Source organism: Hylaeus anthracinus, unplaced genomic scaffold (assembly GCF_026225885.1).
Source record: "Hylaeus anthracinus isolate JK02 unplaced genomic scaffold, UHH_iyHylAnth1.0_haploid 4, whole genome shotgun sequence".
NCBI classification, from domain to species: Eukaryota; Metazoa; Arthropoda; class Insecta; order Hymenoptera; family Colletidae; genus Hylaeus; species Hylaeus anthracinus.
Window position 1 is genome coordinate 5,420,464 of NW_026535289.1, and position 24,499 is coordinate 5,444,962.

At 35.9% G+C, this 24,499-nt stretch overlaps 2 protein-coding genes across 2 annotated transcripts in view; one reads left to right on the forward strand and one right to left on the reverse strand.

Annotated features, from left to right (window-relative positions):
* The window catches only part of LOC128894551 (breast cancer anti-estrogen resistance protein 1), a 157,111-nt gene that overhangs the window by 78,980 nt on the left and 53,632 nt on the right, over positions 1–24,499 (forward strand). The window contains exon 2 of the mRNA XM_054156370.1: positions 20,875–21,024. Coding sequence (XP_054012345.1) covers positions 20,875–21,024 — 150 coding nt within the window. The remainder of the gene's footprint in view (positions 1–20,874; positions 21,025–24,499) is intronic.
* LOC128894569 (protein TSSC4) overlaps positions 873–24,499 on the reverse strand; it is an 81,434-nt gene continuing 57,807 nt past the window's right edge. The window contains exon 3 of the mRNA XM_054156404.1: positions 873–3,778. The gene's annotated coding sequence lies outside the window, so the exon portion shown is untranslated. The remainder of the gene's footprint in view (positions 3,779–24,499) is intronic.

Sequence of the window (24,499 nt, forward strand, 5' to 3'; positions counted from 1 at the left end):
GCTCTCTCTCTCTCTCTCTCTCTCTCTCTCTCTCTCTCTCTCTCTCTCTCTCTCTCTCTCTCTCTCTCTCTCGCAGGTGTGATTGGAGTGAAAAGTTAGATGTAAGGTAGAAATTAAGGGTTACTTGTATAGGTAGTGTTAAGAGGAAGAAATGTAAGCGGAGCGGAGGTCCGCTTGTACTCCGCAAAGAGAATAAACTATAACTAACTAACAAACTATTAAATAGTATTGAATAGTATTGAATATTTTGGTTGAAACTTTTATTGCAGTATTATTATTGCAGTATTATTCGATTGTATTACTACGTAATTATTAAGTAGTAATGAATATTTTTGTTAAAACTTTAATTGGTCAATTTTATTTAGATAGCAGGGAAGTATCCTTTGGTTTTAAGATATTTCATTTTGTTTACTAGGCGTTCTTATACTACCCCAGTTTGGTCCGTGGTAAATATACATAAACAGTAGTTTATACAAGTCGAAAACGTTTGTGTCATTTACAAATTATAAATATAAATTATCTTGCAAAAGTAATACCATTTGTGAGTGTTTCGAGTGTTCGATTTTTCATTGGATTCGACTATTTTCGCGAGTTTCTAGATTAATTCCTACCCGGCGATAAAATCTATGTAAGTTTAGAGTACGGGCGCTATCGCGATGTAGATATACCCGTGGAAGTATGCACTTTATCTTGCGTGAGATATATTACCCGCGATATCCTGACAACACCTTGCCCGTAATGTTTCCATCCTACGTTCGTGATACCAAAATCGCGAGGTACAACGTTGTGCATAGTCTACCGTTGCACCTGAGCGCTGTGTCTTCGGTTAATTATTCCATCCTGAGTGTTTCACTTGTTAAAGAAGAGAAAGATTTTTGTTAATGATTTAAAGATAATGAAAATTTTTATTTGCGAAACGGTAGATAAAGGAATCGATTTATTCAAAAGATGAGTTGTTTCGGTCACTTTTTTTTTATTTTAAGCCTGGAATAAAGGGTGGTTCGTTTAAATCGAAATGGTTGAATAATATTTAGATGATGATTCAGGATGAACCTATCGAACAAATTTTTTTATAAAAATTATTTCGTACAAAGGGGCAAATTGTGTGTAATAAATAGACTGGGGATCTTTATGCATTTATAGAAAATTTGAATGTGCAAGAACCTACAAAATACAAACAATATACAAGAATATAAAAGTGATTGAAAGTAAAGTTCATGTTATAACATTTGTAGAATAAAATAAATTCCTATTTGGGTTCAATTTTTGCAGGCACGTTGACGAAAATTTTATTTTGCATAAAGGTCCGCAGTCTAGTAATAAATAATTTTGTTGTAAGGAAAGTAGTGAGGTAGATTTGAGAAACAAATTAATTTTTTCAAGCAGGACTATATATTTTTATCGATAATATAACAGCATTTGTTTAGACGAATTCATGGACCTATAATACATCATTATTTATTATAATATAAAGCCTTAAATTGGAGTTTGAGAATGTACAATTATAATGGAATTTTTATGAATAAAAATATATAAGGCTCCCTTTTAACAAATTAATTTGTTTTTCCCTTGCTACTTCGCTTATACCAAATGACTTTTATAAAAACATTTTAACCACTCCAAGTTAAGCAAAAAAAAAAAGTTCAAACGAAACAGAGATAATCCAAAACACTGATACCTGCAAATGAATCAGGCAAGTTATCTATATCTTAATTAATAACTAATACTCGCTGAAATAAAATTAAGTACTACTTTCACAACTCGAAGAGGAGATAATAACGGCGATATCTGTACCAACGAAATTAGTTATGAATTTCGTGGTAATCGGTTCTCGTTTAATTGAAAACCATAATCTTCAGCAGGAAGATTTTCACGAGACTCGGTCGCGCCTGAGACGAATAGATAATACTTGGCTAGCCACTTTAAGGCGACAGCCTCAGCCGAGGAACTGCCCCGATAAGATCGTCAATTCGAGCTTCCGTCGGATGAGAATTGAATTATGTAAATTCTCGTGAACTCCGTTCATTCCGACGGCCGAAATTCTCGATGATAGCATCCCCTTTATTCCGTATAATCTCGGATTCTCATCCCTATCCCTCCTTCCACGAACAGAAGGTGCAACCAGCTTCGAGTCCTAACCGAACATCCCTTCGTGTATTTAAATTATTCCCTGTCTGGCATCATTCCGAGGACTATATTGTCCCGAGTCTGACTTGATCCTGTTTCATAGATTGCGAGTGGATGTTTGCTCGATGTTTGCGTCGGGCAAACGTTATGAAAATGAACTTCGGACACGATTGAATACTGATGGTGGTTTGATGTGAATTAAACATTCGACGTGACTGTGACATCGTTCGACAGCGATTCGAGTTAATTCCCGAAGGTGAGGATAATTTGCGATGGTGCATTCCATGGGTTATCGAAAAAGACTATTCTTCGCCAAGTTTCGAGTCCTTAAACAATCGATTTTATTTATTAATCGATTTCTCTCGTCCTATCCCATGAAAAATTTTGAGAAAAATCAGAGACATTGCAGTTATTTCGACGCATGTTTCAGAATTTTTTCTGATTTTTCAGTTCAAAATTCGAGATACGAAAAATAAAAGAAGGGAAAAGAATGATGAAAAATCCTGCAATAAGAATATACACTTCCTGTAATTGTTAGTGCTTAAACGTAAAAATAATTATAAATGACTTTTGTACAGTTTGATATTCTGGTAAATATTAAACAAACTGTATATCCATTTAATATTTATAAGAAATGAGATATACATATAAAATAACGAATTTAAACGTCTCTTCCTACAAAAGTCAACTGTAGAGCATATACATATGTATCTAATAGTATCATATATTTTGGATCTTGTGCTTACATATTCGCATAAAAATAAACAAAAAAATAACAATAATAATAATCATAAAAAGAAATCACTAATATGTACAAAAATGCTTGTCTTGATTAGGAATACAAATACAATTTTCATTTTTTCATATGTACCTAATCACAGAAAGATTCTTTTTATTCAGAATTTGAATCAGATAGGCTGTTTTCTAATCACATGCTTCTTGCGAGATCATTCATTTCTGTAAGAATGGCGTGGTCAGCGCATTTGTGAATGAATGAAAGACCATCACAGGACGTCTAGTACGCGAATCTCACGATTATTTTCTCCCAGGAAAATAACACGCGCCTCCATTGAGAACGAAGTCGACGCGTGGGCAGCGTGTGTATCGCGAGTCGCATAATTGTCAACGTTCCCCGCACGCACGTCTCTCATTAATCAGTCCTCTCCCGATGGCTCCTGCTTTGTCTCGTCGTGTGCTGCGACTAAAAAGCCCCCCTGCGTACGCTTTAACGTCCCGCTTCAGCCAGGAATTCCAATTGTTTCTTCCTCCTTTCGTTTTGGTCTATCCCCGGTGTTTTTTTTTTTTTTGTTTGTTGTTGTTTTTCGTTTTTCCACGCAGCGTGGAACGCTCTAATTAATTCCGTCAGGAAGGCGTCGTTAGGTGAAATATAGCTCGCCGCGTGAATGTTATTTCGACGAGCGGAGTTCGTTTTAGCATTCACAATTGGTCCAAACACTCGTCCAATTGTGTTCTCGATTTTTCTATTACTGACAATAATGAAAGAAAATTTTGTAGAAATGTTCGCTTGGTTTAAGCTGAAAATTATGTCGTATTTTCGTTGCTACTACTTTTGAGGGCTTCGAAATTTATTTATTTTATTTAGTAATCATTTATATCTGGGATGTTTATTTTACTATTTGCTTCTTGTTTTCTGAAATGGAGTAAGAAATAGAAATTTAGTATTTAATAAAAGATTCTGTAATATATATATACAAAAATCAAGTGAGTAGCTAGAGTAAGAATCTTATAAAATTATAAAATAGTTTATTTAAGGCTTTCCTATTAAACATCAAAGAACTTCATTTATAATTAAGAATCAAGTGCATTTTCCAAACCTGTGCTGGTACACCAAGAATCTTTTACGAGTAAAAATTGAGAATATTAACAAAATTCAAAAATCCACGGTACAATTTTATGACATTTCGTAGAATGATCTGCGTTCTCAAAATTACAATTTTTTCAGATACAGTAAGAAATATTTAAAAAGGACATGGCAAACGCTGCAGTGTATATACAAAAATCAAACTAGTATCTAAAATCATATAATAATCAATTTTAAACTTGAATTAAAGCCCTCGTCTAATTGTAAGGGTTCTCTATCAAACATCAAAAAAACATTCATAATTAAAAACTTTCTCTAAACTGTACCACGAACTCAAACACACGAAGAACACATACAAAAATCAAGCTAGTATGTAAAATCGTAAGCCAATAAATTTTAAACTTGAATTAAAGCCCTCATCTAATTGTAAGGGTTCTCTATCAAAGATCAAAAAACATTCATAATTAAAAACTTTCTCTAAACTGTACCACGAACTCAAATACACGAAGAACACATACAAAAATCAAGCTAGTATCTAAAATTGTAAACCAATAAATTTAAAACTCGAACTAAAGCTCTCGCCTAAATCCTCCCTATCAAACATCAAGAAACATTCAAGATTAAATACCACTTTCCCCAAAATCTTCCATGAGCTCAAACATAATACATAAAGAATCATTTTCCAGTATGCGAAAATCGACCGGTACGATAAAACTCAAAAATTTCCCCGGAACCACCACCTCGACACGTAAACACAAGCGCAATCAATCTTCCAATTGTTCGGCTTTGCGTCAGCGATACGTCGGATCGTTTTTTATTTTACAGCTACGGGGATTCACCCGATTGCTGTAATCCTCTTCGCGAGTCTTTACTACAAGTGATTAGTCGAATCCTATTATTTGTGGCTGGCTACGCCGATGCGTTAACCCCGACATTACTCTCGTGCACACTTACACCGCGCACCGACTATCGGAGTAGCTTATAAGCCTATTTGTGATTGGATTACCGACTTATGTACTGACGCTCGTGTGCGCGCACACTTTCGCGTAAGTCGTACCGGGAGACTTCCAACTCGAAGCTATCGTGTCGTAACGGGACTAAAGACGAGCTTGAATGCGTGGCAGGAAATTTATAAACTGGACGAGGGAATTAACGCCAGATTGTTGATAACGGATGCAAAATAATCGTGACGGAGCTATATTAGATATCGCGTTAACTAAATAACTAAAGCGAACGGGACGAGTTGATGGAAATTATGGTAGGAGAGATCGCGGAGATTGCAATGTGACGTTCTGCGTTCCATCGAATACGAAACTTAACTTTCCGTTTGTTTTATGTTGTTGGATTTGCTAAGACTTCGGAATTGATTAAATTTTACGTATTTTACTTTGCGATTGCACGGGGTATTTTATTTTAGATGTAGGACATATTTTTATATCTCAATACCTTGTTTTTAATCGTAGCAGATATTTTTCCTTGATTATACTGCTTGTTGCTTCTTAATTGTGTCATATGTATCTCTTTATATAGTGGTATATGCATTTTTCAGTAATATTTTTTTATAAATTACACCAAACTTGTTGTGTATATTGCGTTGCAGTTATTCCTGTAATTGTATTTAGTACAATACTTTATTTTAATTGTACTACATACTATATTTCTAGTACTATAATCGTGCTACATTTTATTTAAACTGCACTATATACAGGTTCTCTAATTATAGTACGTATTGTCTTTTAATTGCACACATGTATTTCTTTATACATAGAACATGATATACATCCCTTAGCAATATTTTTGTATAAATTGTACTGCAGATGTTTCTTTAATTGTATTGAGTACAATACTTTATTTTAATTGTAACACGTACTATATTCCAATCGTACTACGTTTTATTTAATCTATACTACATACATTTCTCTAATTATACTACACATTGTTTTTTAATTGTACCATAACATGTATTTCTTTATACATAGAACATGATATACATTCCTTAGCAATATTTTTGTTTATATTGCACTGCAGATATTCCTTCAACTGTAACACATATTTGATCTTAATCCACAGCAATGAAAGCACTCATTAAAATTCGCCTTCATATTTTTATTCTCCACTTCATTTACATTTACCAACTCCCAAATAACCTAAATTACTTGTGAAACATTTCATCAACCCCAAGAAAAATGTTATAATTCATCAATTTATAGCGAAGCACTCTTAATTAACCCAATTTCGGCAAGATCCATAAAGTACTTGGCAAGACGCCAAGTAACAATGATCATACACTCGACCATCATCACACCATTGCTCATCATCGATAAACGCTACAAAAAATACCCCCTGCGATCGAGTGCTCGAAAGTGCCCTCCAAAAAGCACCCTGAGTGGCTCGAACGTGCCCAACAGGCTAACCTCTCCAGACTTCAATTTCTAATCAGACTTCCATCCGAGGCCCTCGTCGCCAAAGAGTGTAATTAATGGGCACGGGAGGGGGTGAGTTTGGGAGCGTTAATTACGGAGAGGATCGATCGTTGAGACGGGAGCACGTTGACAACGAAAGTGCACGACGCTGAAGACGAAGATGAAGGGTACTTCGCGACGCTTTCGCTGCTGAAAGGGGCACGTGTTGCAAAGCGATTATTAACCCCTTCGCGGTTAAACACGCCTCGTCGACCGTGTATCGATATAAGGCTACTTATATCGAGGTGGCTGCGCCTGTTTTGTGGTCGAACGACATCGTCGAAACGCTTTTGTGCCTCTCTGTTCGGCATTCAGCGTTTTCACGGGTCTCGATCCGAAAGAAGATTAAAATCGAAAATTTCGTGCACGGGCTCTCGCGCTCGAGTACTATGGAAACCACGCGCGGCGTCGCTTTTCCCACGATTTCTATGGAACGGAGAATCGTTCGGAGATCGGTTGATCGCGATACAAATTCAGGACTCGGTCACTTCTTCGTATCAATGGGGAAATCTTTGAAGGAATCTGCAAGGTGGAATACAGCGAACGTCGAGATTTACATTTGTCAGGTAATTAAATCTTTTCGATCGATCAAGTCAGTATTTTTCTCTTCCTTACGAGAGGGTATCGTTTTTTAATTTATCAGGAGTAGCCATCTACATTTGGGTATTTTGATTCGAATAGATTGTTAGATCATTATAATTTATTAATTCTATATTAATATATTCTAAAGATTTAATATGAAGTAACATTAACTAATATAATATATTAATTTTATATCAATTGAAATATAGGTGAAATAATGAAATTACGAAAATGGAGCAAAAATAAAATAATTTTATGTTAATATATTATGAAGATTCAACATAAAATAATATTGAATAATATAATATATTAATTTTATATCAATTGAAATAGGTGAAATAATGAAATTACGAAAATGGAGCAAAAATAAAATAATTTTATGTTAATATACTATAAAGATTCGATATAAAATAATATATTAATATTGTAATTTTAACATAGCATAGTTCTCCCATGACAATTCTTTTATTTTTTGCTCTATTTTCGCAATTTTATTATTTCAACTCGTTTCATATTATTTATGTATACTACCATTATAATACCTTGATCATATTTGCCTTGCCTTTCCGAGGTTTGTGGTTTCCCATTTTCGTTTACCCTTTCAGGAAAAATTCTGGCTCTCTGGCGAAGTAGAAGGTTCACTATAAAAATCTTCTTGAATCAAAAACGCAACAGGTGGTCGGAATCATCGCTTTAGTAATTCCTCTTACAATGTCTAAACTGCACCGCATTAGCAGCGACGCAGGTCGTCCGACCGAATGATGCAATAGTAATTAACGCGTAAGATATTTCGTCCATTGACTCATACCCCCGTCCATGTAGTGTAATTTATTAAATGAACCACGAGTTGAAGTAATTGAGTTTGTTAGCTGCGAATGGTTCGTGAATGGCTAGAAGATGAACTTACTTATCAAAGACGTAAATCGTTTTGGTCTGTCGATACCAATTTACTGAACGCATGATGGATGATACTGGATCAATTTTATACGTGATTGTATGTAAAACGTGATTTTTTAAGGATATGTAAACAGTGCTTATAGCGTTTGTTCGAAATGTTTTTTCTAACATAAATTCTACTCGTGCTCGTGCGAATATTCAATCTGATTATCAAATCAGGGTTACACCTATGAATTCTAATTTTTCAATTAGAATACTATATGTCGGAAATGGTAAATTGAAAATAATTAGGCATCATTCAACGTTCATCCAGATTCGATCAATTTTGTGATATTAAGATGCTTGAGATACCTCTCCATGGTGTCTAGTCCACGTATTATCCTGTATATACGCAAACAGGACATTTAACTAGAGAAGGGTTATCGTTCGAGTTGTGTTTACATCGTGGCTTGCATCTTTTTCGAAAACCTCTGCATATTTGAGAAAATTTTACGAATGGATCGTGGAAGGAATTTAAAAAGGAACGGTTATCGACCCTTTCGATAGTGTTTACATAGTTGTTTGCATCTTTTTGGCAAACGCCACCTTTAAAAATGTTAGGTATGGATCAATGTCTAATTATTCACTAATCAACATAAATCAACTAATACCATAATTTTAAGATATCATTTAACCTGTACTAATAAAACGTATGTCAATCCACTAGTACCAAAAGTAAGAGACATAGAAAAATTATATAATTCACCAAACATATACAGGTACATGAATTAAAAATAATGGCTGTGCCATGACTATGTTAATGAAAAATAATGCTATCACGAAGAGCTTTGAAGAATCATCAGAACCATTTTACAAATAATAATAAAACATTGATGAGTCCCTTAACGTACAAAAAATAGAATCGAAGGGATTATGCCATTCACCCTGTAGATGCGAATCAGAATTAGATTCAGCCACATCATTTATCATTTATGATTCGCCCATATAGAGAAGTATTAGTATTACTCCCAACGTCATTGAATTAGATTCATAACTGTGGGTAATAATAAAAGGTTCAGGGCACACCTAAATCGAGCCCTGCCTAACCGTCCGACTGGCATTCGAAGTTAACACAAAGGAAAGGATCCTTCAGGGTTCGTTCGCGACTCTCTGCACCGCAACAGACGTCAATGTTTACGTTGAGCGAATTTATTCCTCCTCGAGGTTGGAGAAGGTCCGCAACCCTTGAACAGTGGCGCACGTGGGCTCACGAAGCGTGTACAGTAGTGTTCTTCAAAGGAGGGTCCCCTTAGGGGTGGCGTCTTACATTGAAAAGGGGCAAAGGAAAATTTCTGACGCAGAAAAATGTGGACGGATGTTTATTCGTTAGGAGAGAAGGGAAATGAAAGGAAAATTCACCAGATAAAGAAAGGAAATGAAGGAAATATGGGGGAGTGTACTATGAAAAGAAAGGAAATGTACTAGTAAAAGAAAAAAGGGGGGGGGATTATATCTGGTAAAGAAAGGAGACTGGAGGAAAATGTGTTAGTAAAAGAAGGGGTAAACAAGAAAAATATATCAGTTAAAGAAGGGAAACAGGGGGTAAATATACCAAGGAAAGAAGAGCAACGTGGCGAAATTATATATCAGGAAAAGAAAGGAGACAGGAGGAAAATGTGCCAGGAAAGAAAGGGAAACATGGGGGAAATTATTTACCAGGAAAATAAGGGAAACAGAAGAAAAATGTGTCAGTAAAAGAACAGGGTAAACAAGAAAAATATATCAGTTAAAGAAGGGAAACAGGATGAAAATGAATCAGGAAAAGAAGAGAAACATGGGGAAATTGTATATGAAGAAGAAAGGAGACAGGAGGAAAATTTACCAGGAAAATAAGGGAAACAGAAGGAAAATGTGTCAGTAAAAAAAGGGCCCAAAAAAATATATCAGTTAAAGAAGGGAAACAGGAGGAAAATGTACCAGGAAAAGAAGAGAAACATGGAGAAATTATATACCGGGAAAAGAACGTGACACAGTAGAAAAATGTACCAGTAAAACAACAAAAAACAGAAAGAAACAACAGACCTAACCCAGGCTATCGAATTTGTTTACTTCCAACCTCGCCTAGTCACAATATTCCGCCTCCCCCAATATTCTGCCCAAAACATGCATCCATCCCTTCCGTTCCCACCTTGCTGCCCCACTTCTGTGCAATTCCCAAAAGTTAATTATCTCACGCGCCTAAACGATTCTCCGAAAAGTGCATCGTCGGCGCGGTTCGTCCGCGATAAAGCGGATGCGGCACGAGAACAGCGCGATAAGCAAGAGGATTACACGCTGGATATTACGCGACGAATATTTTACCCCTTACCTATCGTTCGCTCGTGCTTCCCGCTTTATTTCGTATGCAAAACGCTTCTTGGCCCCCCATATCCTGCTCCCCGCTGTTCGAGGCAGACCGTGAGTCAGTTTTCGAAGCGTCGCGTTTGATCGAGAGGGCACACGTGCCGGATTTGGGGCTGCCACTCGATGCACAATGCCGTGTCGTCGTGCATGTCGACCGGAGAAACTCATTCGGAGTTGGACCATGGGGTACGAGGTCGACGAACACGCGTTACATCGCCCCACGTAATAGGCGCTATTTCCCCTGTACACGTGGCCAACTATTATCCTGTATATACGCAAACAGGGCATTTAAATAGGGAAGGGTTATCGTTCGAGTTCTGTTTACATCGTGGCTTGCATCTTTTTCGAAAACCTCTGGATATTCGAGAAAATTTTACGAATGGATCCTGGAAGGAATTTAAAAAGGAAAGGTTATCGATCCTTTCGATAGTGTTTACATACTGGTTGGCATCCTTTTGGTAAATGCCATCTTTGGAAATGTTAGGTATGGATCGAGAAACGGAAAGAATTCAATTTTACACAGAGAAGTTACCTTAACTTTTTGTCTATTTTCCTCAGCAGTGTTACTACGAATTATTGTGTTCTTATGTTTCTTTTTGTGTATTTTCACAATTTTGCTATTTTTTTTTTCTATTATCGTATATTTACAAACAGGGCATTTAAATGAGGAGTATTTATTCTATAAGAAATATTTACATCAGTGAAATGGAGTAAACGGAGAACGTCTTCTTTAACAAATTATTGTATTTATGGATGCATAAAAATTTGTAGTTATAATAAAGCGAATGTGCTTTTCAATTTTATACATAAAATAAATACAGTCTCATTGTTAAAGATAGTAAATAGAATAATTTCTAAACTATTTCCCACAGTATCTTCATAGAATTTAAAACACGATCTTGATGATTACATTATTATTGCATTTATGGATGCATACAAATGTGTAGTTATAATAAAGCGAATGTGCTTTTCAATTTTATACATAAAATAAATACAGTCTCATTGTTAAAGATAGTAAGTAGAATAATTTCTAAACTATTTCCCACAATATCTTCATAGAATTTAAAACACAATCTTGAATATACCAACTGTATTCTGGTATTTAAAATATGCTTTTCAGGAAATTTATTTTATACGTAAACGCACTTTCAGTTTCAATGATAATAAGTAGACTCACTATTAAACTGTATACCTATTTGAAATATCTTCGTAGAATTTAAAGCACAATTTCAAATAAACCATCAATGGAATAAATAGAACGTTCTCTTCACTAAATTTATTTTATAAATACACTTCCAGAAATACACTTCCATTTTGAAAGATAGTTAATAATAATACTAATATTTAAAGCAGAATATAAAATACACCGATTGCTCTTAAGTATCGAAATTAAGAGATAAGAAACCGTTGGGTGTTTCAGACCAATTAGAATAAATTCCCTCGTACCAAAGAAAGAAACCAACGCGGTCGATGATTATCCTTTCTTAATTACCGTTCAGCGTCGTGTCCTTGCAACGGCTGCGATAATTGGCTCGCAGTTTCGTCACTCTGATCAATCACGAATTAACGACATTTCCGCCACGTAGATCGGTGCGAGCCACGAAGACGGTCGAAAGCGTGGCAAGAGGTTTTAATCAAGAAGTAATTAGCGCGCGGGCTCTACGTGAGTGACTGCGGTCTGGCCAGCGATCAAACGTGATTGGAAATTAATCCCGAATTAGCTTAAGTTAACTCTGTTTGCCTTTCGTTTCTTTTTTTAACGTCGTCGAACGCAATTTATTCCTGCATGACTATATCCAGTAAAATAGTGAAATAAACGGGCTTAACGGGGAATGTTAATGAATTTCTTGGAGACCAACGAAAAATGTTCTGATAATACGCTTCGGGGTATTTGAAAGAAGGTTTCTTAATGCATGTGTCGCAATTTTTGTTTTTAAAAATATCTAAAATTAACTATGTTGAGGAGTTGTCATTTTTTTGTACATAAGTACTTCCGCGATGGCTACTATGTCTCAGAGCTGGGTTATCCGAAATTCAAAATGCAAGCATTTTTTAATAACACATTAAGTTATCTAAGTTCTATCGACAGGTTTCTTCTTTTTAAAGCCTAGTTTCTTTTTATACGTGCAATATGGATGTTCTTCAAGAACTGGAATATGCTCGAATGTATTGTCATTTTTCACAAAATTATTTTTTCAAAAGACCTTCTCGATTGCGCTTAGATAATTTATTCAGAATATGTTATGTTTAAGTTGTACAAAAATGCTTATTTTTTAAAATTTCAGATAACCTAGTTATATTAATATTTGTTACACGTTGCATGGGATGGTTTATTATATACAGTTAATACATTTCAATATGTAAAGTTAATAATATTAATTAATATTCAGGAAATGTTTGATACTACCAACAAATTTTAAACCTTCTCAATATTAACCCATAATAAAAACAATTTAAAATTCAATTTAAATTTCTCCTGTAACAATTTTATTCTGGCAAATCTAAAGATAGCACTATTTTGATAACGTTCCTCGTTACTACGATTCCACTGGATTAACCTTGACACTGTGGCACTTCACGTTCGCTGCCAGAAGCCATTAGCGTGACATATCTCATCGTTACAAACTAACTCGGCAGCTGGATTTATTTGCGGAATTCCATCGACGCCAAAAATACGCAGCGTATCAGCTGAAAGCCAGCCAGTTCCATTGACAACGCGGGTTTCAATGTCAGAACATTAACCCCGTGAACTAATTCCGACGAATTACGCGTCAACGATCTCTGGGTGTAGAGGGAGTTACCAAAATTGTACCAGTGAAGATATTTCATCGATACTAATTTTTATATGAGTTCATGTTATTGAAAATTGTAGCTTGATCTTAAAGAGATCTATTAGAACATAGTAATATATTCTTTTAACAAAGTACAGATTGAATTGATAAATTAATTAATAATAAATCTTTGCATAATATAATACCGAAGGTACGATTTGAGTGATAGTAATATATTCTTTTAACAAAGTACAGATTGAATTGATAAATTAATTAATAATAAATCTTTGCATAATATAATACCGAAGGTACGATTTGAGTGACTGCTCTAAATCGTACTTTATCTCAAAGTAGTAGTACATTTGCAAATAAACATAGATACATTAAAGTACATACATTAAAATGAATGGTTACAGAAGTAATTTTTTTTGTTCAATATATTTGATCAATACATAATAATCAGAATGCAAATATTCAGTATATAATGTTAACGACTATATGATTTTCAAATTAATGACCAACATGATTTTCAAATTAATAATTAACGACTATATATTATATCTGTGTGTTATTTATAATGAATAATTTAACGAATGTAATTAATGATAATGAAAAATCAAACCAAAATGTAGCTCATAGCATCGAGTTATATGAAAAAGTACCATCCAATGATACTTCAGTAGAGAAGCAGCAGCAAAGACGGTGAGTGTGATATTTTCTACGGACATCTTGAAAATTGTAAATATTCAATAGGAAAAGACGAGGTATAAAACAACAAACTAACCACGAGATGCTTCCAAGTTCCAAGATAAAATTAATTAATAAATAAAGAAATCCAGGAGCCTCGAGCAACATGACGAGCATCACTCTCCGAAATTCCATTAAAACTCGACATCCCTACGAAAGACTTTAACAGGATATCCACGCAGCATCACCGTGTCTTCATAATGCATCCTTTGTTGCGCTTCGTACGCAGGGCGTCGAGTCGAGCCATACCTGTACGGGCGCGGATGCACCTGCACAAACATTTTGATGCGAGTCCGTGGCAACGTTGAAAGGGGGACGGCCCCCCTTCGCGTGTTTCAGCATGCATAAGCGCACGCGAAGGACTGCAACGACATCGCCGCCGTGTTATCTACGACGGGGACGCGTCACACCGCGTTATTCCAAACACGGGACACGTCTTCTCTAACATTCCCATTAGAGATCCTTTGGGCATCGAGCATTGTGCGCCGCGGAGGCGATCCCGATGTCGGGAACGAAATTATTTCCTACCTCCACGCGGGTGGCATGCGCCCGGGGAAATAGCTTAACCCGTATACGATCCTGTTACGGGAAATGGAATCGTTCTTTGCGGTCGTCAGCGCGACGGTGGGACGGGGTGGCTCAAAGAATTCGGCTGCCAGAGTTTGGGAGTATATAAATTAACCCTTTGCAGTCGAACGTCTCTTACGAGGGAACGTCGTAAGTCCGGGAAAACTTTATTGGTGATTACGCGGGACAAACTTATGGGAGTGGAAATATTGTAAAAGTGTGCGGTTCCTTAAAGGTTTCTATTCATATATCACGAAAAATCAAATAAAAATATGGTATGTAGGAATCTAATGACTTTAAAACGTATTACAGTTTGACAACGAATTATTTATTGTCTGTCTTTTACAACTGTCTCGACCGAACCGAACTCCGAATTATTATAAATAACAAATCACATTGCGTTCTCACGCAACCATTGCATACACGAATACACTCAGACACTTATCCTCGTATTATATATCACACTCCTACAGTACATATATTAAGATGTATACATGTAAGAAATATGAGCGACGAAGAGGATTTGTATAAGAAAGTAAGATGTGGGAACATATTTTGTAGGACATGGTCCAATTTGTGAAGATAAACAAGGAAACCTAAGATTGCAACGAAAAATCAAATAAAAATACGATACATGTATTAAGATGTATAATAACAAATATGGACGACGAAGAGCATGTGTATAAGAAAGTAAGATGCGGGAACATATTTTGTAGGACATGGTGCAATTAGTGAAGATAAACACGGAAACCTAACTTTGTCGAGAATTGTTTGTTTTAGTATGTAAATATTAATAAATATTTTCATTTAAGAATTAGAATTTTGACCACTGTGTGTTAACATTGTATTTTTGATAATAGCGCGGATAAGGAATAGAGATGTACGTATTGTAAATTTTAAACTGTTTGTTTGAGTGTATTGATTTCCACACAGTAATAGAGTGCAATGGGCTACATACCATTTGTGTTTTGTTAAAAATTAAATACTATAGATCTTTTTAGAAAACCCTTTACAAGTAATTTTTCCACCTATCAATCGATATTTTTATTCTATATCTTCAATAATGAACGTTCAATGTGATCAATATCGTAACATTTGAAATATCTACTGTAAATATACTCGTGTTCCTCTAGTTCCAACAGATCCTGTTCCTCAAGTTGAATCCACTTTATAGAAACTCCACTTCATGGAAATCAATATGAGAAGACCTTTATCTAACGAAGAGCAATCGGATCAAGTAGAAAATCAAGTAGAAAATAATATACGAGGCATTCGAGACAACCCAGCTGAATAACTAACTTTTTTTTCCCATAGCACCCTGTATTTAGGAGATAAGCACTTTTCGTTTTAGCGAATGTTAGCTATACAAACACGAAAGCCATGTCGGATTCCCTGTTGAAATATATCGCCTGCAAGTGCGAGTTACCGATACGCCCAGGTACAAACGCGACGACCAGCCGCTGATAAATAATGACCATTATCTTTAATGCACCGCGGTGAACTCGGGGCGATACGTAATCCACCAAACACCTGACCGAGGTGCCGTGGAACGTTCCCCTGCAACGGTGGAATTTAATATCTGCCGGGAGAGCACCCACTGGAATTCCTTACCGATGAAAGAGACTATATTTTCGAATCGATCTACATTCCAATCGCAAACTAAACAAATATTTATGCGAGCTGGATACGAGAACCGCGATACGTATCGAGAAAAAGGCGTTTCGGTGGCTGGTATAGTTACCAGCGGGCACACCGGGTGTCTCAGAATTAAACGAGCTTCGGGTTCCAGGTTTTCACTGATTAAAGACGAAATTTCGTCTGTCGTTTATTTCATCCAAATCGAATCACTTTTTACATTTTATGCCGTCGTATTGAGTCCGCCATTTTGAATTTCTAAATTTTGAGTTCAGATTTGGAATCAGCGACCCCAAAAACCCATGTATACCAAGTTTCGTAAAAATCGTTCAAAAGGAGCTCATTAAATATTCAAGACCAAGTATTTAAAGGGTGATTGTTGTCGTCTTCTTCCAAGAAATACTACGCTGGACACTTTGTTTACGATTTTTACTACTTTACTACGGCGTGTACACATTTCCAGGAATTTAGGTAGGTCACTAGGCATCCAATCATTCATTCATAATTTATCTATACTACCTATTAAATGGGACACGTTCGAGTGTCGTAACTCTGTGTAGAATCGTCCGATTTGATTCTAACAAAATTCAAATTGAAGGGCGGAATTTCTACTATCTAATAGATAGTTACTATCATTGTTGAATATTCTTTAACAATTGTTTTGTTTATTGTTTCATTGAGAACTATAAACTCTTCGCATATAATGCTCTCCCATTACCAGGATTAAAAATCCGACATTTCCCATCACAATTTTGAGCGGAGAAATTTACAATATTGTTGAACTTGACGCTATTCAAAACTCAATAAAGTTGCAACGCTCAGAAGTACAACAAAGTGGCAAATCAGATGTTCGGGAAAAAGGCGATTTTTCAGATTTTCTCACATTTTGCCGAACTTCTGAGTTGCCACATTGTTGTACTTTTAAACGTTGCAACTTTGTTGTACTTTTAAACGTTGCAACTTTGTTGAATTTTTAGCGGTTCGAAATTGCAACAATGTTGCAAATGCCGAAAACGCCCCGCTTAAAATTGCAACAATGTTGCAAATGTCGGACACGCTCCGCTCAAAATTGCAACAAAGTTGCAAATTGCGATAACGTTCCACTCAAAAATTCAACAAAGTTGCAACGCTCAGAAGTACAACAAAGTGGCAACTCAGATGTTCGGAGAAAAGACGATTTTTTAGATTTTCTCACATTTTGCCGAACTTCTGAGTTGCCACATTGTTGTACTTTTGAGCGTTACAACTTTGTTGAATTTTTGAGCGGCTCAAAATTGCAACAATGTTGCAAATGTCGAAAACGCTCCTCTCAAAATTGCAACAATGTTGCAAATATCGGACGCGCTCTGCTCACACTTGCAACAAAGTTGCAAATTGCGATAACGTCTCGCTCAATATTGCAACAAAGTTGCAACGCTTAGAAGTATAACAAAGTGGCATTTCAGAAATGCTAAAAATGTGATAAAATCCGAAAAATTGACTCGACTTTGCAACATTGTTGATGTTTTGAGCGGAGCCATTTGCAACATTGTTGATGTTTTGAGCGGAGCCATTTGCAACATTGTTGAAGTTTTGAGCTGAGCTGTTGCAGCATTGTTAAACCGGAAAATATCACAGATATAAGACAAAATTATAGGCAAATATAACAGAATGAGGGGAAATTATAGGTAAATATAACAGAATGAGGGGAAATTATAAGGAAATATACCAGGAAGTAAGAGGAAATATGCCAGGAAATGAAGGAATATTAAAGGAAAATGTGTAAGGTAATGGAGGGAAATTAAAGAGAAATATACCAGGAGATGGAGAGAAACTAAAGGGAAATATACCAGGAAATGGGGGGGAGTTAAAGGGAAATATGTAAGGAAATGAAGGGAACTTAATGGGAAATATACCAGGAAATAGAATCGTTTCGAATTTTACTCCTGGTATCAGGAGAACATGATATGCGAGGAGGTGGCACGAGAAATTCAAGGTACGCATCGAAATTCTAAGGAAATTTTAAATTTTGGTATCAGGAGAACATGATGTGCGAGGAGGTGGCAGGAGAAATTCAAGGTACGTATCGAAATTCTAGGTAGTCGATATGCTGGTAGTTAACTTACATGTCAATATTAGATTCAAGGGCACCATAGAATATTATAATGAAGAAGTTGAATCTAAATACGTAAATTACGCAATAATAATACAATATTTAACAAAATCCAAACACAAGCGAATATAAATCAACCAGGTACATGTTCTCTATATATTACTTTTCATAACGAATTTCTATGATTGTCATCACCATGCATGGCAATTTATACTCACGAAATACTAAGGAACATTTATCTTTGACGTTTATATTTGAATAATTGGTTTTGTTAAAAAAAATATAAAACTTTTCTCCGCCATCGAAACCCAATTTTTTAAAAATAGAAGAATAATTTCTTGTACTGGAATCATACTACATAGTTCACTCTGATCTTTGAACTCGGAGCTACCCTGTGTGTAGTTAATAATAAACGTTTTGGATTGAAAGTTTTTTTCGTTGTAAATTATGGAACCCTACCAAAAACATATACAAAAATTTTCTCTCCCATCAAAACCCAATTTTTAAAAAGTAGAAGAATAATTCTTCGTACTGGAATCATACTACACAGTTCACCGTGATCTTTTAATTCGTAGCCACCCTGTGTATACCACCCACTTAATACGTGGGTGGATCCTAAGGCAATATTTTGACACGAGATCATCGCCGTCTCTTCTACGAGCTTGTTGTACACCACCCCGGTTCAGTCATCTTACGGTTTAATACTTCATAGTGTTATAGTCTGGTGCTTGTACAACGGCGATAAAACCGATCGAAGGCCAACGATGCTACAATAATAGTCTACCGTGTTACAAAGACGTTCTCCCGTCGCGTGATGTTTACTACTCGATACCATTCGCTCCCAAGAATTTTTCCAAGGAGAAAGTACGATTTAGCGCCACCCGCTATACGAGAGCGTTTCGTCAGTTTCGCGACCGCGACTTCGTGATTTTTTAGTCCCCGGCGGAAAATAAATCCTGGGACTTTACGAGGATCACGAACAATAAACACGAAACGGAAACTCCGCTGAAACTAGACCAAACAAACTGTACCGCCAGTTATTTGTTCGCCGCGGTATATATATGGTGAGTTACGAGGCACTTTTGTTCTACGCGGTGCATATTCTTCTCAGATACGTCTTGAGATTTCGTCGAGGAGAAGTTTCTCAAGTTTGTTCATTTATTCCCGTATTGCTCAAATTCGTCTCGAGATTTCGTCGAGGATAAGTTTTTCAATTTCATTCATCTATTCTTGCCTACTTAACGACAATTTCTTAGGTAACTTCCTAACTGATGCGATAACTTAGTCTCTTTTTATATTCCTACATTTCATTAATGTGATTCACCGTCAACAATAATACACAATGTATCAAATGATTTACTTATATATTTGCGATTTTTTTATTTTTTTTCATAGTATTCGAAATACATACTGTAATAAATATAATTATTTATATAGAATAAATGAAGTTAAATATGTCTTCCATTTTTAAACAAAATACTAACAATAAGTTTGCTGCTGCTATATTTATATCATTTTTAATGTTAATATACAATCATATATATTTTCTTTATCTATATTTTATTAATGATAAATTGAAATTATGTATGAATGATTGAAGGTCTTGAAAAGTAAACAACACATACCATAGAATAAATGGAATACAATGATGTGAAATATGTATATGTCTCTTATTTTTAAATAAAATACTAACTTCGCTGTTCTTACACCTACATTTTTTTTATTTAATAATTAACTTAGTTGACATACACAAACACTGTAATAATTCCAATTTCTTTCTTTATTTTTAAACGTAGCAGCAGGCTTGAAATTATTCAACTAAAGTGTTGGCCAACTCTACCGTTAATGGGTGCATCAATTTAGGCTAAGATCACGATGGCGCCTCTTTTCCTCGCAGATTCGTCAAAGACGTGAAATGACATCATTGTTTGCCACGAAAAATGGACGGCGAGGAAACTGCTGTCGTCTCGTCGAGGCACTTCAATTGAACTTAGTTGAAAGCGGCTGACACACAACGCGGTTTCCTCGTAAGCCATTGTGACTTGCGTTTCGTCTTAAATGGTCGTTACAATCTCGTATGAACGTTTCGCTTCCGAAAATAGCAGCTCTAGGAATTTATGAACGCCATTTGTTCAAGTTACAGGACTTTAGAAGCTTTGTTGCGATATAAAAGCTTCTACGTAAATGTAAAAATAAATACGAAGATAACTCTAGGAACTTTATTATATGTTTTAGGTTTTAGATAACGAAAGCAATATACAATAACAGGAAAATTAGTCTTCGTTCGGTATGAATCTTAATCGTTTTCTGTGAACGTTTGGACTATTTTCTTTTTTTTTTTCTTTTATTAAATTAACGTAACAAAGAATTGGTCGGTATTCGTAATTTTTAATTTTATATGTATAATATGTGCATTCTTTATTTTTTTAATTTAATAAGAAACCTAATACTGCTTGTACACAAATATTATTATAATTCTGAAAGAATGTTTATTGATACGTTTCATGTTAATATAAAATTATAGTTTGCAAGACCAATAAATCATGTTTAATTGTTAATATGTATGTGACGACAAAATTAATAAATCACCATTTAATAATTAATATACAATCTTGCCTATGAATGCAAGTATGAATCTTTACTGTGACTAATCGCTGTGACTGTTCACTATAAAAAATAATGACTGATCTTTTATTGAAACTGATATCAAACACTGAATAGTCGACTCGTGAAAATTCCTCCACATTCTTACGAACAGTAATGCATTCATTTCTCATTCTTTTGTTATAGCAAAAATGTGTAAAAGCGCGTGCCCTCTACGACAACATTGCAGAGGCCTCTGACGAGTTGGCCTTTCGGAAAGGCGATGTCCTGACAGTACTCGAGCAAAACACATCTGGTCTCGAGGGTTGGTGGCTGTGCGCCCTGCGAGGCAGACAGGTAACTGCTTATTTATTTTATTTGTTCTTTATTATATAATGTGCATAATCTATTCTATATTGATTATTAGACCTTTCGATACTTGTTGCTTATTACCAATCACCGGTTTCTTTCGCACTTGTTATAATCCTTACAATCTAATTTCCATTGTCATTCTATTTTCATATAACCGACATAAACTCACTAACATAAATAGTTTCTTCTCATATCCTACATTTCTCAGAACTTCGTTACGTATTGCATATATACATAGAATCTATCTACTTCTCGATATACATATTTCTATTCCATGTGAGTTTCATCAACATTTGTCAAAATAATATATAATTTCCAATATTATAATTCTGATTTTTCCACTCTTTTTTTTGTGCGCTTTATGTCCGAACGCTCTCTTCCTCTCAAATCGTCCAGCCTTGCCCGTTACCAATCACCGATTTCTTTTGCACTTTTCATAATCCTCACAATCTAATTTCCATTGTGCTTATTCTATTTTCATATAACCGACATAAACTCACTAACATAAATACTTTCTTCTCTTATCGTAGATTTTTCAGAACTTCGTTACGCACTGCATCTATAGATACCTATCCATCTACTTTTCGATATACTACTAAACCAAGCATAACATCTTCTGGAACACCTTTATCTAAAACTTTCCTATACAATTTCTGCGGAGACTATGACTCTTTGCCTGAAGAGGAAGCAGCTTCATCTGAGAGATCTTTGCTTTGTTGGAATTGTGTATTTCTATTCCATATGAATTTCATTAAAATTTCTCAAAATAATATATAATTCCCAATGTTATAATTCTTATTTTTCCACTCTGTTTCGTGCGCTTTATATCCGAACACTCTCTTTCTCTGAAATCGTCTTTCCCTAATTCGTACATGTTTCCACGGCCACTTTCCACTCCGGATAAACCCTGCGCTCCAAAAGTTTCGTCGCCATTTCCGAAACACCCTGTACTCGCGCAAAGCCCCGACCGTTGTTTGATACAGAAACCACCCCTCGTCCGAAACTCTCTATCCTCAAAGTTTTCACGATTGCCCCGGTTTCAGCACTCCGATGATCCCAACGACCACTTACGTAAAACGTGATCATCGAGGGCCCCATATGCCATGACGTCCTCGTAGCAATCCGTCGGCTCTATTAACGTACGACAGAGTTTATCAACCGTGCTTGGACGAGAAACACGTGAGCTGACGTATAAGTTCCGCGCATTATGCAGGTTTTCCACATGCAGAGACCGTTGACGCCGCTCCGCTGGCGCCAGTACTCTTGCATACGCAATCGTGGCGACGCTGATCGCGGGGACAGAAAAATAAATTTATTCCCTGGCGCCAGTCGAGGTTTCGGTGGTTACGGATTTTTTGGAATCGAGGGCTGTGCTGCGACGAAGAGACGCGCTCCATTTTTTTGTATAGTGACGAGGCTAGAACATAATCGCTGATTTAAAAAATTCCTTTTTCTTGTGGCGCAATAAGGAGACAGATCCGGTCTTGTATCACCTAAGCCTTAGGATTTCATGGAAGAAATTAATAGGTAGTCATCAATGTTAAACTCTAAATATTAAGAGAGTAAGGCAATTAATAGATTTGCTCTTTGATATTAAAAATCCATTTCGGCGTCGCACATGTTTTAACAAGTTCTTGTCATATACAGTCGATCCCATGAATATTCGTACCCACTATGTCTATTAAATAAGTTTGACTAAATTAAATAATATTAGGTTGTCCAGAAAGTTCGTGCCAATTTCTAAGAAACTTTCAAAAACATGTTTCAATTGTAATATATATTTATTGAATTACATAGGTGCGATTTAGTTCCACAACCTTTCCACTTTTTAAGGGATGTATGCATGTTATTTGTTTACAAACCACTTCAATATATTCAGACCTGTACCACCTACCAAAAATCGACATGGACTTTCCGGACCACCCAATAGTTTCGATTTTACCAAATTAATTTTTCATTATGAATATGTATATGAATAAGCTTATACATGTATATATTCATATATATACATCAACATATTTATTGAAACTTACAGTTGGAAACATCGAACCTACCATTTAATTTAAACAAATTTCTTCGATAGACATAGAGGGTACGAATATTTATGGGACTAACTGTATGTCTCCCACTAGATTCGAAAGGGTTAAGGTAGTTGTTCCGTGGATTTATTTAATTCGTTTATTGCGGTCCGAGTAGGCACGGATCGTATACAATGCGATTATCTAGGTAACAATAGTAGATCGTGACATAGCAACAAGGAAAGACCTAATAAGTTTATATTCTCCCTACAATTAAAAGAAGCTTTGTTGCAGTATAAAAGCTTCTACATAAATATAAAAATAAATGCAAAGATGACTCTAGGAAGTCTATTATAGTTTTTAGGTAAAGATTAGGTACAATTTTTAGGTACAATTAAAACTTTTGATTTCCATCCAGCTGAAATGCATCAAATAAATAATCTATTGGCTCTATAAACCATAGAACATATATTTTCATAAAATGATAATCGTCCCACAAAATCAAATACTCGGATAATCAACCTGGCAATCACCCAACAAAAATGATTAATTCCAACAAAACTTTGTCGCGTCCAACTGGCGCCAATGATCACCTGGTACTTGGAAACTCTGCGTCACTTATGCAGGTCGGTTCATCCGCGACGAAAAGAGACTTTCCTCGACTCCAGCTCTCGTCCTCCGTTTCTCTCTCGGTCTCGTGACGTGACGCGGCATTATTATCGCGGAAATGGGACACGAGGCTGCACCGTTACAGCCTCCCGATCTAAGATCTTCATCTGCAGCCTCCGATACGCGAGGGGGAACCTCCGGGGACGAGGTTGGAAGTGTGACCAGCGTGAATCGTTTCCGCGTTCGACATCTGTTGGAAAGATTTCTGTGCGGCTCCGCGACCTAGGGCAACCTCGTTACCAGGGCTTATCTATGATTTTCACGAGCTGTCCTCTCTCTGCCCAGAGGATCCTCGGCGAGAGGAGCTTTCATTGTAGACGACGAGGCTCTCGACGGAAGACCCTGGTTAGGAGAGGTCAGTTCTCGTAAATGCTTTGTCCATCGGAATGTGTTTGTGGAAATTGGCTGGATCATTTGGTGCACTGACACAGCGGTAACTAGAAACCAAATCTTTTTTGTAATCTGTAGAATCTATAATCTAGAGTCAATCATCTAGAGAATCTATAGAAGCTATAATCTATAGAATCTATAATCTATAGAATTAATATATATATATGTATATATCTATAGAAAGGGAATCTATAGAAGGTATGATCTATAAAATCTATAATCTATGGAATCTGTAATCTGTAGAAGCTGTAATGTATAAAATCTATAATCTATATAATCTATAATCTATTGAATCTTTCATCTATAGAATCTACAATCCATAGTCGACCATCTACAGAATCTACAATCCATAGTCTACCATCTATAGAATCTACAATCCATAG